General features: G+C 42.3%; 3 protein-coding genes across 3 annotated transcripts; 2 read left to right on the top strand and 1 right to left on the bottom strand.

Moving 5' to 3' along the window:
- Positions 1–1,251: 1,251 nt before the first annotated feature.
- On the top strand, positions 1,252–7,093 carry LOC112294348 (uncharacterized). Its single transcript, XM_024544663.3, has 9 exons — positions 1,252–1,988; positions 2,138–2,323; positions 2,694–4,034; positions 4,169–4,302; positions 4,587–4,722; positions 4,813–5,571; positions 5,756–5,908; positions 6,191–6,342; positions 6,627–7,093. Exons 1-9 carry the CDS (start codon positions 1,920–1,922, stop codon positions 6,907–6,909), a joined length of 3,213 nt encoding a protein of 1,070 aa, XP_024400431.1. The 5' UTR covers positions 1,252–1,919; the 3' UTR covers positions 6,910–7,093.
- A 155-nt stretch (positions 7,094–7,248) lies between these two features.
- Positions 7,249–9,655, top strand: LOC112294350 (putative phospholipid hydroperoxide glutathione peroxidase). Its single transcript, XM_024544667.3, has 6 exons — positions 7,249–7,884; positions 8,082–8,158; positions 8,389–8,450; positions 8,576–8,694; positions 8,794–8,970; positions 9,100–9,655. Exons 1-6 carry the CDS (start codon positions 7,825–7,827, stop codon positions 9,310–9,312), a joined length of 708 nt encoding a protein of 235 aa, XP_024400435.1. The 5' UTR covers positions 7,249–7,824; the 3' UTR covers positions 9,313–9,655.
- Positions 9,576–12,864, bottom strand: LOC112294349 (dicarboxylate transporter 2.1, chloroplastic). Its single transcript, XM_024544664.3, has 4 exons — positions 11,608–12,864; positions 10,882–11,195; positions 10,310–10,758; positions 9,576–10,109 (listed from the first exon to the last, which is right to left on the bottom strand). The coding sequence occupies exons 1-4, from the start codon at positions 12,547–12,549 to the stop codon at positions 9,994–9,996; spliced, it is 1,821 nt and encodes a 606-aa protein (XP_024400432.1). The 5' UTR covers positions 12,550–12,864; the 3' UTR covers positions 9,576–9,993.
- Between the last annotated feature and the right edge of the window lie 1,759 nt (positions 12,865–14,623).

Below are 14,623 nucleotides of genomic sequence, written 5' to 3'. Positions count from 1 at the left end.
TGGTATCATGTATGGTTATAAAGTTTTTCCCCTCTAGAAAATTTGTTTCATTAATTATGTCATTTTGACTTGAGAAGTCTTTTTAATCCCTTTTGTGATTTTGGCCAATTGTTAGTGAGGATTGAGTATTTGAACTTTTTATTTCTGCGTGTGTGACATGGTTTGTTTAATTAGTAAATGTTTTGTTTTTTGAGCAATCTTAAATATCTCGCCATGAATAATAGTTAATTTCATTCATTGGATGATAACATGAAACCTGGTTCAATAAAAATAAAAATAGGTGACAAAGTTTTTTTAAAAAATTATATCTCTAAAACTATTTATTTTTAACAATGTAATATCGTTTTCCTTTTTCTTTTTCTAAAAAAAGTATCTTTTGAAACTTTTAAAATCCATTGTTAGTCTTTGAGTGTAAAGAATCAAATTATATATCTGTATATGTGTATGTATAAATTACTGTTTATGTTTTATGATCTTTTTTAAATACCCAAAAACCAGGCATAGAAATGGTTGTTTACTTCACAGAATAATTTAAGCACAACAATAATATTGACTGTTTTCAATGGTGAATTATCTAATTAAATGGCCCATGCATATATTTTACTTTTTTCAAAAAAAGAGCAAGGAACAAATGAAAAAGAAAAAGGTTTTTCATTGTTGGGAAATATAATTTAAGTTTAATAGAATGTGAAACAGATGCATTGAGCACAATTTCAAAACTTCATGTGATTTTAAAAGTTATACATTAAAGAATGTTGTCTCAGAAATAGTTATGATTCAGAAGATTGATTAATTGTGCTTATATCACTTAATCACTTCTATAATCAAGATAAGTTTGATACAATGACATCCAAGCTTTAGAAAGGATAAAGTTGACATGTGTCTTTCACCACAATCTAAAAGTAAACTTTAAATTTTTTAATTTTTTCTCGTAAAATCCTGATTGTAAACGCCTTCAAGTTTGAGATCCATGACTCAAATTTTCAAAGTTTCACAAGACCATTATTTTTTAATTCTAAAAACCCACCATATCATGATATTTAAAAATAAAAACATACAAGTCATAGTTCAGAAGCTACAAATTGGGATCCAAAATCTAAAAAAATATAAAGAAATTAAAAGGGGCGATGAAAAGCGAGACTAGTTGGAATGGATGATAGTTATTCCGTTATAACCTCAGTCACTTTCATTCATCGAAAGCTGCAGCAGCGGGGGAGGAGTTGCCGGAGGGAGGGGGCCACTGTAAACGAGGAGGGCCTACATTTGAATTCCCTGCAGCGATCGCATCATCGCCATACAAATCCATTGCTACTTCCGCACCGCCGTTGTTAAATCGCTTCGGAGCCTCAGGAATTATTTGAAACTTCGTTTTTGTACAGACTTGGTGTACTGCTTTATTTAGTTAGGGTTCGCACAAGAAGCACTGCAAGTTTTGCAGTGGATTGCACGCTCCGTTGTTGTCTTTGTTGTTGTTGTTGTTGACGTTGCCGCAGGCATTGGAATGGCCGCGCTCGACCTGAATTTGAGTTAGTAGAATATGCGCTGCTGTAGCTGCGATAGAGGCCGTGGATCTGAGAGACGTTCTATTATCGGGGCGGGTGTCTGTTGGGAGGTCGGGGCTAGGGTTTTCTCTTTCTGACTTTAGTTTACTGCATCGCGAATGGGAACTCTAGTGGTTGTTGACAAGGGTAGTTTGTGCAAATATTGAGCGAGTGTTGGACATGGATTTTGGCTTTTCTAGAATTGGTTAGAATTTTCATTTTTATTTTTATTTTTAAATCCTATATTGATTCGTTGTTTCCATGGTTGTAACGCCACGGACAAAAGGCGTTGGTGACGATGTTCGGGCAGTGGTAGTGTTACTGGAGCATTAGCTTTGTGACAGTGATTTTTTTAGCTGAATTGTTTCACAGTTCTCCATGTGCGGATGTTTGACTCCGCGTACGCGCTCGGCCTTTTTAAAACCTCCTGGAGGACGCCCCCCTCTTGTAAGTGTGGCGTGCATGCGAGAAGCTAGCGTTTTTGGGGAAAATTGTTACACTTAACTGTTATTGCAACTTTTCTCCCAGGATTGCGAATTTTCCCGCTGTATTTTGGATCTACAATTTGAAACATGGATGATTTTGAACTCGTGCAGGAATTAAAAAGAGGCGTAACATGGATCGGGCGTGGAGACTTTGATGTGTCTTTGAGGGCTCAACTCCTCTGCAGCAGACGTCAGGCCTGTTTTGAATTCACAGATACGGGGTTGCGTCTTGAGTGCCATGGATGTAATCCGGTACTCTTCGTCGTTTGCCACTCAAAAAATTTCTTCGGCACGGAGGTACGTGAACTTGTTGTTGGAGTGCGGAGAATAGTTAATTTTGGTTGTGACAATTTTCAATGACTCATAAATTTATTCAAGAATTATGTGTAAATGCAGAGGCGTTATTTGTATGTCCAGGTCGTTGTCATACAACTTGCCTCTGCAGTTTTGAATAGAAATCTCGAATTATGCCTTCAAAGCGTCTCGGAAGTGTAGACGGTGTTCTTGGCTTAGGCTTTGATAGGTTGGCACATTTGCCGACATCTCGTCCGCGGAAACTCATGGAATCATAATTCATTGTATTTCTAAGCTGCAATTGTGATGTAGAGACGATGATGCAGTTTGGCATGGTATTTGTATTTTTGACATAGTAATCTGACTGTTACAGGCTACGCCGGCCACTGAGCTATTTCAGCTTCGTAAAGGTGAAGCAGTGCAGCTCGCTAATGGTGATCAGTTCTACTTTGCTGCCCTGGAGTGTTTGCTCACGGTTGACATCAATCAACATGATAATGTTCACACTTTATCGGACTCCATGCATTTACCCCTGCTCCAAGCTGGAGAAACATGTGTGAAAGACAAGGAAAAGGACCTTATTGGATACCATGTTGCTGACGAGCAGGAAATGAGTGAAAATTTGCGACAGCGGAAAGGTTTACCTCAGGATTGCGGTACGAGTAGTCCTGAGAAATTATCGTTGAAAGACGGCTCAGACATGTGTGCGATTCCTCCTAGGGCAGTGTCTAGTTTACATGGTCGAGGAGTGGCTAGATCACAGGAACTCCTCGCTGCTCCCAAGCCCACGGGTAATCCAAAAGTAAATTGTCGTCCTTTCGAGAAGTCTAAAGAGGGTATCTTACGGAACGACGAAGATGATTCTGACTCTCTAGCTCTGGATGTCTTTGATTGTACACTGCTTGGAGGTGATACAAGTTTTGATTTGCGGCAATCGCCTCTACGCATTTCGCCGCAGGGAAGGGAGGAAGCAGCTGAACTTGAGGAGAGAAGTTTCCCGAGTGAATACCCTCGAGCTTCTTCAGAGAATCGCACAGAAGAGGTTTCGATTAGCAACACCGTCAAGGCTGTTAATGAAATTGTGGAAGACGTGAAGTTGTCCATTGATGGTGATGGAGTTAGCAGACCTTCCTATGACATACGGCAGGATTGTGCATTCAGTCAGACTTATTCACTTTCCAAGGACATAACTCATGTATCCGATGATAACGGGGATTCGCCACGTGAAGCATCTGCACCTAGGGAAATAACTGGTCAGATACACACAAAGGACTGCAATTTAATAATGTCGAATGAAACCATAAATGTTCGGTCTCACGAAGACGAATTACTTCGACCTGAACAGTCGGGAGGCTCGACTCCCGTCACCATTGCAGATTGTTCTACTAGACTTGTAAATCTAAATTCAGGCGAAGGTGACAGCCGTAGCTTGTCCGGATTTCCATTCGTTGAGAACAGGAATGAAGTACCTGTAAGAATGGATGTTGAGGAACACTTAGAAACGGCAGACAGGGTTAACGCTGAAGAAGGGGAACCTGCAGTGACCGCTGATGCGGAAGATGAATTATGGACGGATGGGCCTGTTGAGGGTATGGATCAAGTAATTGCATCTTTAAGTGGTTATGAAGGTCTTGATCGACAAAATCTTGTTAAACTGATCAACAAAACTGGAGCTGCTTATACAGGGGTTTTTTCCAAGGCCAACACACATCTGGTAGTTCTCTTCTTTTTTTTGCCAAATGACTTGATTATTGCTTATGATGAACATGTTTATCTGCTTAGAGAATGCACGTTAATGAAATGATGTACTAACTTTTAGTGATATCTCCGTTTGTCAACGATCTGTAGGTATGCTGGAATTTTTACGGTAAAAAGTTTGATCGTGCGATGAAATTGCACAAAGTGGTAATTAATCACCAATGGTTCGAGGACTGTCTGCGAGCAGGCAGAAGGCTTCCAGAAGATCCATACAAGCTTCGCAGGTATGAACTATCCGCAGGTTGAATTTTCAGATGTGCTCACCGTCTGATAGTTTCCCTAGAGAACAGGCATGATGTCAAGTTTCCTTTTTTAGTTTTTTAGTTTTAGTTTTTTTAAAACTTTAACCCTGGTTATTTCTGAGTCGTGATCAGCAACACCGAAGTTACTCTCCTTGTCACCAGTCAGAACATCAGTCCTGATTTCGTGTGACATTCCGACATTATATATGATACATACATAGATGGGCCTTCCTCATTAATTTAGTAAGTGCCGATTTGATGTTCAGTGGGGAAGATGTGGGGCCACTGAAGTGGAAAGCAACTCTTACACCTGCCATGACGAAACGGGATGAACAGCACAGCGGAGCTGCCGACCGTCTCCATGACAATGCAACCGTTTTCTCCGATACGATTGACTTAGAGGTGCCACAACCTATCTCTGGCATCGAATTCTTTTATTTTTGGGTTTTATATGTGTTTGGGTGCTGATTGAGTGTGACCATGTGGTGTCAGCTAAATACGAGACACGGAGGAGAGCAAGTCATCTGTTCGACGTCTTACGAGAGGAATTCCCCGGGCATAGAACAGGCTGGGCCTTCTAACGTAGAAACTGCACCTACTGGGAGCCGAAAGTCACGGAGGTTGATTAAACGCTCTGGTCTGGAAGTTCGGGTTAGTCCTCTTAATACCAAGCAAGATAACATGAGCAGAGAGGAATCATCAGCCCCTGAATGTTCCGGAAGACCTGGAGGATCGCATCGGAGAGGTTATGGTGAATGTAGTGATGCTTTGGAGCAGGGCTACAGAACGAGGCGCAGAAAATCAGCTAATGCAATATTATGCCACGAAACCGGTCAAGAGCAGGGGCATGACTCAAGGCGCAGAAAGTCGGAGAGTTCGGTATTACACAGGAGGGATGGTGGTCAGAATCGGGAAGCTTTTAGCTCTTTACGTGGAAAACCGAGGGGGAGTAATAAAGATCAACCTTCTAGTGGATCTCAGAGAGAGGTCACTGTTATAAATCTAGCTGATGATGACGAGGACATGAGGGAGATTACTTTGCCGAGCTCCCATGCTGCTAGCCTTCAAACTACAGAGGGCATTAATGCCGATTACGAAGGCAAAAGCTCGCAGAACTCACAATCCTCGCAACGGGATAGAGAGGTTGCGTGTGCCATTTGCTTAGTGGAAGCGAAGTCTTCGTGTAAAGGACTGTTGCAGTGTGGACATGTATTTTGTTACAAATGTATATTTACTTGGACTGTACAAGCGGTACGATTGCTGTTAACCCTCTGTTTTTCAAGTTTGTAGTATTGTACGATAAATAATCACACAATCTCTGTCTTAGGTGGTAGGTTCCTGTTGAATATGTTCTTGATAAATATGGCTTCTAGATTAGAGCTGTTGTTTGGCCTGAGCCAATCTTTTAGCTGTCACTTATTAATTGAGCTTGCAGGTGAAAGGACCAAATTGTCCTCTTTGTAAAGCACCATGCGACTTTATCACAAAACAAGAATTGAGTTCGTTGGGAGAAATTGAGGAAACTGTGGTGGTTGTTGGCAACAGAGAGAAAGGATTGTCGACAAGAACCTCGCGGACAGTCGTGCTTGTAAGTATCGTGAATGATAAGACGTAACGTTCAGTTTTTTTGGTTTTGATGACGAGTCGTTTCTCCTGTTCCTTCCCTTCGCTGCATTAAAAAAGTAGGCCATGGTGATTAGTTGCATCCCCAGCTGACAAGTCCGACGGTTTTGAATGCCCTATTGGTTGACGGATGGTCAAAACACAGCCTGCTTTGTGAGGAAATCGTTCCTGCTATGTACATTGGCATTAGGCCCTCAGATACATATTGATTATTCTCATCGCACATATTCCGTTGACTTCTATGTAGGACGCTGTCTGTATTCATTGCGGGAGTGGTGACTCTGAATCTCTATTGAGGAGATGTGCAACTTGCGGAGATCGAGCAATTCACGAATTTTGTCTGGATCCTCCGGGCCCACCACCGTGGCTTTGTCCTGGATGCGCCCATGGGCATCACAGGTTTGACTACGCTTCTCTTGTTGTTATTATTATTATTATTATTATTATTATTATTATTATTGTTGTTGTTATTATTATTTCATGCGGCATATTGGAATACTTTTGAATTTGTAGATAGAAACCTATTTTCTTGGGGGTTATTGGTTGTTAGCAACAAGATGATTTTCAAGTTTGAAACTTGTCCAGTCGAAGGATTAAGCTTATTTACATAACAAACGTAGCATCGCCATTGTAGGAAAATTGGTTTAGTCTGTTCTTTTCACCAATGAGTCTTCAACCTGCAGAGACTCCATGAGATTGGCTTGGAATCAGTTCCTTTCTGGGCCTTCCACAGCTTATAATCCTGACTCAACTCAAGAATTTAGACCAACGACAAGGTCATTGAACACACGACGAAGAAATATTCAACCTTACAGTCTTCGAAGACCATCTCGGCCTGTTTCTGCTTATAGACCGACTCTTCACGCCGAGATAGCCCAAAGTATGGGCCCTGTGCGAAGACGGAGCGTGGTAGGTCAGCACTCTCTGCGATCTTGGCTTGGCAACGACATTAATGGTGGTCCTTAAGCATTTCCTTGGTAGATTGCCTTGTCCGAGTTAGTGCTTGTTGATTGCAGTTTTACATTGAGTGTAAGATTTTGGGTCATATAATCGTTGACTCATGTTCTGGTATCTTTCTGATATCAATAACATGTGTTGCACCTGAGTGTTGACTTGACGGCGTATAAAGGGTTACAATGAATAGTTATTTCATGCTTGTGATTTTGCCAAACGACTTGTGATCGGTAGGTGATTTTGCCCGGTGTGTGAGGAACTGTGTCCAGATACATCAAAACGACGAATGCTATTTGCTCTGAGTTGACACAGCCGACTTTCTTTAACTGTCTGCACTCTACACAACAATTCCTCTAGGGTTATATTTATTACATCGATTTTTGTTTAACATGGCACTTAATGATGCTCACGTATATGAAAGTTGACACTTCACCATCGACAACCATCGCAGCGGCTCAATACTTACGGAACTAAATGTTTGGACACGTTTATTCTCTTGAGCTCTTATACACATTTTATACAAGCTGAAGATTTTCACTTTTATGATACATCGCAATTCATACACGCTCATTTAACATTCCCGTCACAGAAAAGCCTTGCTCGCTGCAGGACATCGTTGTGGCACAGGTTTGAATGAACCCACAGGATGAATGACGCGCGAGAGACCAGGTCTTGCTCTGCAATTGAGCTTTGTGGTCAAAACTAAATGACTCGTGAAGTCGTTCATGCCCAGCGTATAGCACAACTTCGTTTACGAGGTGCCGCTTCGACGTCGTGGCCGTTGTCAGTTACATTAAGTATAGGCGCCCTTTCGTAACTCTGGGCAGATTTTCAGTACAAGTGTTGGCTTCGAAGCTGTGGGATTAATAGCTAAAGAATTGTGCCCAGACGACTTGGATACGTGGCCTTTCAGTGTATTCTGTAAAAATGTTTGCATCGGAGACACATTTGGTGCCTCAGAAGAGCATCTTTGAATTTACAGTGAAGGTCTGCGATTCTATCTCTCAGTACTTTGTCACTTCGAATGGGACCTTTTGGATTGTAAAAAATTAAGCTGGGTGATCACTTCTGGTCACTTCAGTGGGATTGGATTCCGAGCCTCTGTATGTAAATCTCAGCACGGATCAGTGAGATGTTTTAGCAAATCCTGATCCTAATTTTGGGAACAATGACCGACAAAACAGGACATTGACGGAGTGGATACGAAACTGAGCAAATATGCTAACAAGATCATAGTTCTCTTGAATGTCGCTTCCTACTGGTAATGTACACTTCCTTTTTCAACAGATGCAAGTCATTCGCGTAACGCAGTACCTGGAACATGCTGATTAGGTCTTCATATTTTGGTTCCTTAAGTAATTATTTTCTGAAACCATTTTACGGTTACTTTTTGAAAATCCAAGGTGGCTGGAAATTGATGTCAAACATTCATTCAAAACCTTCGAACTCAGCTGAGAGTGCATTCTCGTGTTTTTTTTCTTTTGCCCACAGCGGGCTCACTGACAGGAATTATACCGAATTGCAAGAGATTTATGACAAGTATAAAAAAGATGGTATCTTCCCATTTTCCAAGCATTTCTATTCTGACCGAGTCACAGAAACAGGGGATACTTAGATCTGTGCTGGATGTGCTAATCTGTGTGTGGTTTTGTTGGTCCCCTTTGGTGCTGGGTTGAAGGGCTTGAGGTCTTGGCATTTCCGTGTAATCAGTTCGCCGAAACGGAACCCGGAACACATATGCAGATTAAAAAGTTTGTAAAGAAAACGTACAACGGAACGTTTCCTCTCTTTGCCAAGGTAAGTCTCTCCAGAGGGCTCCGAACAGTTGCACACTAAGTTACTGGAAATGTCGATCATTATTCAAGCGTCACACGGACGTTTGAAATGCTTGGGTAGATTGAAGTGAATGGGCCCAACCAGCATGAATTATTCAAGTATTTGAAAGCCACAAGTGGTGGAATCAGAGGATTCTACCGGGATAACCTCAAGTGGAACTTCGCCAAGTTTGTCATTGGCAAAGATGGTGTCGTTATCGAGCGATTTGCTCCAACGAGTTCTCCAAGGATGATTGAGGTGAGCAGGTTGTCATTCTCAATACCTAAGATCTCTTTAACTAATTCGTGCGCGGAGTGTTATCTTTGTTTGCAGATTGAGTATGACTAGAGCTTCTGAGATGTAAATGCAATGTCTCTGGAAGAGCAGAAGTTTTTGAGGTCGCTGCTGTTTCCTCCTAAAGATGATGGTCCCAAGCAGAAAACCACAGCTTCAATGCAATGCAGTCGATTAGTATTCAACCATGCTGATTGCACCGGAAAGCACTGGGAAACAGCCTGGGGCCCAGCAGGCGGAGAGTTGTTTTGGAGTGAAGGCACTGGGTGCGGGCCTGAAGAACCTACGTCCGACAAGAGAAACTGATCCCTCTACAGGAATCTCTGAGATGGACCGTTTGGACGTGAGTGAGCTGTATAGGTTGAGAATCATCCAGATTCATGTTAGAATGTTAAGCCCTTCAAATTAACCATCAGCAGAAACTGCGTCCATTAGAAACGATCAGACAGTCCACCCGGCCCCTGGCAACGACAGATTCACATAATTACGCAATGGCATTTAGAATCTAGTTATAGCTTCCAAGATTTTGCGCTACCGTTGGCAGATATTTAACTCATTGCAAGACAATATCCAAAAAGGCATTGTCAACCAAACTTGTGTACAAAATGGTCGTGCCGTTTTTATAATGCTACATCCTTGATGCAGAGCAGCACCTCATTGAGTCCAAACAATAAAAAGTGACCTCTGTCATATAACCACAGCTGCAACCACTTTCTAACACACTCCCAAATCAGAGTTCAGACCAACGTGAAATGATGCCTAAAATGGAAATTCTACACACTCAACTCACCTCTCAATTAGGTCATGCTCTTTAATGCTGCTTCTGGTCAAAAATAAGTTCATTTCTACAAAAATTTATGGAGCTCTTAGTATACATAGTTGACACAAGTGGTCAACTATAGTCGCATTAGTTAGCAAGAATGTGATTGCCATCGAAGACTCGATCACGTGTAGTGGCGTCAGTCAGAAAACAATAGATTGAATGATCTAATATAAGCCGATAGCCTTCCACCACAAAGATCCAGCCACAGACCAAACCAAGATGTTCCACACAGCCATAATTGCTCCATACTTGAAGACATCCTTCAGCTCCACAAAACCAGCTGTCAAGAACACAGACGATTGAACAATCAGTATCTGCACACTAATCACCTAATCACAAGTTTTCCTCCGTATGCGGCACAGCTATTAGGAAAGTGGTAAATGCAATCGCTGCTGATATAATTTAGAAACTGCTGCGAGCATTTGCAACATGAGCTGAACTGAATCACAGAAAGTAAAGGGGACAATAGCAAGCACTTACAGCCAAAGTACACTGCAGCTTGGCCACTGCTATAATGTGTAAGGCCTCCAAAAAGGTTGGTGTTGAAAGCAAGTGCTAAGGCAGCCAAAGACGAGGGAACTCCTGAGGCGATATGCATTGCAAGGAAAGCCGAGTAGAGAGCACCTACGTGTCCAGTTTGGCTGGCAAATAGATAGTGAGAGAGAAAATATGTGGCTTGGAGTACCCCGAAAGCTGCTGGCCAGCTCAGGGAGTAAGAGGCCAGAGCACCAGCAACGGAATCAGACATCCATTTGACAAGACCTAGGTTGGATAAGTTCCCGGCCATTCCAACAAGAACCGCAAACCACGTCAATGTATCCCAGGCAGACTTCTCGCTGAGGCAGTCATCCCAGTTCAAAACTCCAGTCAATAGGAGGATGCAGAGCCCCAACATGGCGGCAACCACACTAGCAATACCGAGTGTCTCCCTGCGATCCGGCGTTAAATGTCAGATGATTTTTTAAAATTTCGAGTTGCAGGAAAAGAAAACACAGACTATATGAAGATGTAATACAGGGAAGAAACGAAAGAGATTAGGGGTGTCAATGTACCCAAAGACCCAAAGAGTGACAGCGAGCAGCATCGTTGCCACCATAGACCATTCATTCTGAGTGATAGGTCCCAATGCTTTCAGTTTCTTTTCAGCAGCAGTAGGAGCCTCTGGAGTATCCTTGATTTCTGGGGGGTAGAGCTTGTAAAGGATAAGTGGGGTAGTAACAAGAGCTATAAATGCTGGAACAATCGCCGCTTTCAACCATGATACCCATGGGTTTGCAATCACCACTCCAAGCCCTTGCGCCAGTTTCAAGCAGAGAAGGTTCTGAGCCGCAGCGGTCAAAAACAAGGCACTCGAGTTTCCAGCTGCCTGATCAATCAAATAATGGACATAAATATGTTACAACAATTGACATCACAAGACTCAGAAAATGACTGTCACCACGGAACCATCATGATTTCAAATTCGAAGTAGCCGAGATCAGAGTACGAACTTCAATCAACAAATTCAACCCCTCATGCCTCCTACGTGGCTACAACAACAGCAATTTCAAGGCCAGGAACTCGCTAAGAACGGATTCCTCTGCTCGAATCTGTAGGCATTCAAGATAATTCATGATTCTTCCTCAGGCTTCAAGAAGCTCAGACTTCAAGAAGCTGGGGATGAATATTTATAGCACCATCGCCTCGTTCGCACAGCTTCTAAGAATATAAAATTCTACAGGAGAGGTGTCGTGAACAATGAACTGGAACAGAGATCAGCGAACAATTCTGAGAATTACCTGAAACTGCGTCATCACAAGGTATGCTCCCAACTTGCTAGAAGAAGCATCTTTAGGCTTACTGCCCGAGGAGAGCGATAGCGATCCAATAATTGGCAAGAATACCCCTCCTGCTCGAGCCGTGGTGCTGGGCATGGCGGGTGCCAGCAGAGTCTCACTCAGTGTAAGCCCATAAGACAGGCCCAGGGTGCTCTTCCCCAACCACTTCACAAAGTAGGTCGCAACGCGGTCACCAAGGCCCGTCTTCACAAACCCTCTCGCGAAAAAAAACGAAATCACAATGAGCCAGATGACGTCGTTCGTGAATGCACCAAATGCGGCAGCGAATGTCAGGGTTTTTGTCACCACCGCCACTGTCAATCCCAGAAACGCCCATGCTCCCACTGGGAGAGGAGACAACACCAGCCCCGCGATCGTTGAAGCGAAGATCGATAGCAGCTGCCACGCTTGCATTGTCACTGCCTCGGGCTTCTTCACAAGATACCGCAACGCAAGCCCTACCCCAACTGACAACACGAACGGTATGGGCTGCACTCCCTCCCACGCTTTCTTCGCCGGGGCTGGGACCTTACCATCGGTGGAAGCAGTCACATTTGCACTCGCTCTCGCCGAACCCACCTTCTTAACCTTCAACACGTTCCTCCCCAACCCCTGTAGCAGTGCCCTCTCCCCGACCTCGCTCCTCGACACCCCATCCTTCACATAAAACACGGGAAACTGCGATCTCCCACTCTTCCCCCCATCGAGCCCAAACAAGGAGCTCCTTGACACGGGGCATTTCAACGCACTCCGATCCACGGCTCCATTCAGGCGAGCTTGAGACACAACAACAACCCTGGAGCTCACAGGGCCTTGCTGCTGCTGCGGCGGCGGCTGCGGTTGATGACGGAGGCGGAGATTCCAAGGCGAAGGGTGCAGGCTGGCCCCGACCTGCAACGCCATGTCGCCGGCGGCCTCAAGCGAAACCGAACTGATCGAAACGGACTCGATTCACAGCCGAAGGTGCGCAACTCTCCGGTGTTGTCCGATGAGCTCTGAGGCGCTCCCTCCTGCTTGGCTCTCGCGACGATCGCTGCCACTGGCCTGCTGACGGAAAACAAATTGTGCAAAGTGTGTGTCTGTGTGTGCGCTAACCCCTCGGGGGCGATGGTAGCGATGTAGAGCTTGAAACGAAGCGTGCTGAGTAATAAAGAAGACGAAGAAGACGACGCAATTCCAGATCCCCGATCGTCGAGATTAGACATGTGTGTGTGTGTGTGTGTTTTATTTCTTCTTTTTGTCTTTTTGTTTTCTTTTCCTGGTCGAATTTGCCAACGGGGATCGTGGACCCATCAGCCTCGGGAAGAGGGAGATGCCCACGGCTCTGCTTTGCTTCGGGAAGTCACTCTGCGTATATTTAATCGCTGTTGTTTCGAATGCCTCAGAAGGGAACGACTCTCCCCTTCCCCACTTATCAGCCCGCCTTCTCGAAGCGGCATGTTCCCCCAACATTCCCAAGTCAAAAAAGACACACTCAACTGCAACTTATATATATATATATATCTATCATTCCGACGCTCAAATGTCTGCGAAATAGACCCGACAATACCAGGTAATGTACCCAACATGAATACGTGCACTCTTGCATTATAGTGTACACACATTGTGATCAACATTCTCAACTTTTGTTAGCTTTTAGTTGTGGAAAGAGTGTTTCTATTGAGTAAAAGAATGAAATGTTGTTTTTGTCACAACAACAACAACAATATGATGATGCCAAAGTGAAAGTGAAGAGTGTGTGAAGTGGAGAACCCACAATGCAGGATCTGGTTGAGGGTATCTGGCACAGACTGGCAGAAGAATCTCAGTCATTTATTTGTTTATTTATTTCTTGATTCAGTTACTTATTTATTTCCCTTCTCGCGTGCCTGCTTTTTGTGAGGCAGCTTTGAATCTTTGTTTTGAGGAATATATGACAACAAATCGTATTTCTTGATTGAATCTGTGGTGATTGGTGAATAAGTTGGTATAATAAATGCAACCGAAGTATATTAAATGTGGAGGGCGATGGAAGGAGGAATCTTGCAAGATGGATGAAAAACAAACCATTATTACACCACTATTCTGTAACTCTTTGCATAGAATCTCCTGTTTTATTCATATTGTTAAATGTCATCTCCCTACTCATTTTGATTTTGTCTTATTTCTTCTACTTTTTGTAATTCTCACTTTGCATTTACTGAACGTTTTCTTGAAATTACTTTGAATTTTTAATTCTTTGCTAATTTATTTCATATTTGCATAATTTTTTGTGTGTGGTTTAGTTGAATTGTAAAATTTTAATATATATATATATATATATATATATCTATATATATACTATTTATCACTTCATTGTGCCAAGATTGAAACTTTCATGAAACAAAAACAATTTTTAAAAAAATTTTATTTTAGAGTATATTATGGGAAAATTTTAAAACAAAATATTGAAATGAATTGTAGTATTCTGTAGTGTATCTTTCTGTTTTTATTGGGAAAATTTAATCTGACTTGAAGCAACGTACTTTCATAATAATTGCGGTGAGAAAATTTCTATCTGATTCATGAAGGTTGGTGCATTTTAATACTAAATCTTAAATAAAAATTAATCTAAATGTTGCTTTATTGATGTATTTTGGTACACTAAAGGATTGAGTTGTGATTTAACACGGTGTTTATTTTTTTGAATGTTTGCATCTTGCAGCCTTTTGAGGACTGGATTTTGTTTCATTATCTGAATTTTAACCTTCTAGAAACGCCTTAAATAAAGGCTACTTTTTTTTTTTATTATTTATTTATTTGTTTTGTTTTATGTGAATTTTACTATTGATGTATTTGAGTAAGTTGCATCTTCTGTTTAATTGTTTTTCAGATTTTTTTTTGGTAAATTTTCCTTGAATAAAAATGGCATGCAACACTACAGACCTTCTAAATGCACACAATTCACTTAATCGTTTTGATTTGGATTTAGCTTAACAAAGTTGTACCCGTTCAATAT

This window comes from Physcomitrium patens, chromosome 17 (assembly GCF_059467195.1).
Source record: "Physcomitrium patens ecotype Gransden chromosome 17, ASM5946719v1, whole genome shotgun sequence".
NCBI lineage: Eukaryota > Viridiplantae > Streptophyta > Bryopsida > Funariales > Funariaceae > Physcomitrium > Physcomitrium patens.
This window is presented reverse-complemented; position numbering and strand designations above follow the sequence as displayed.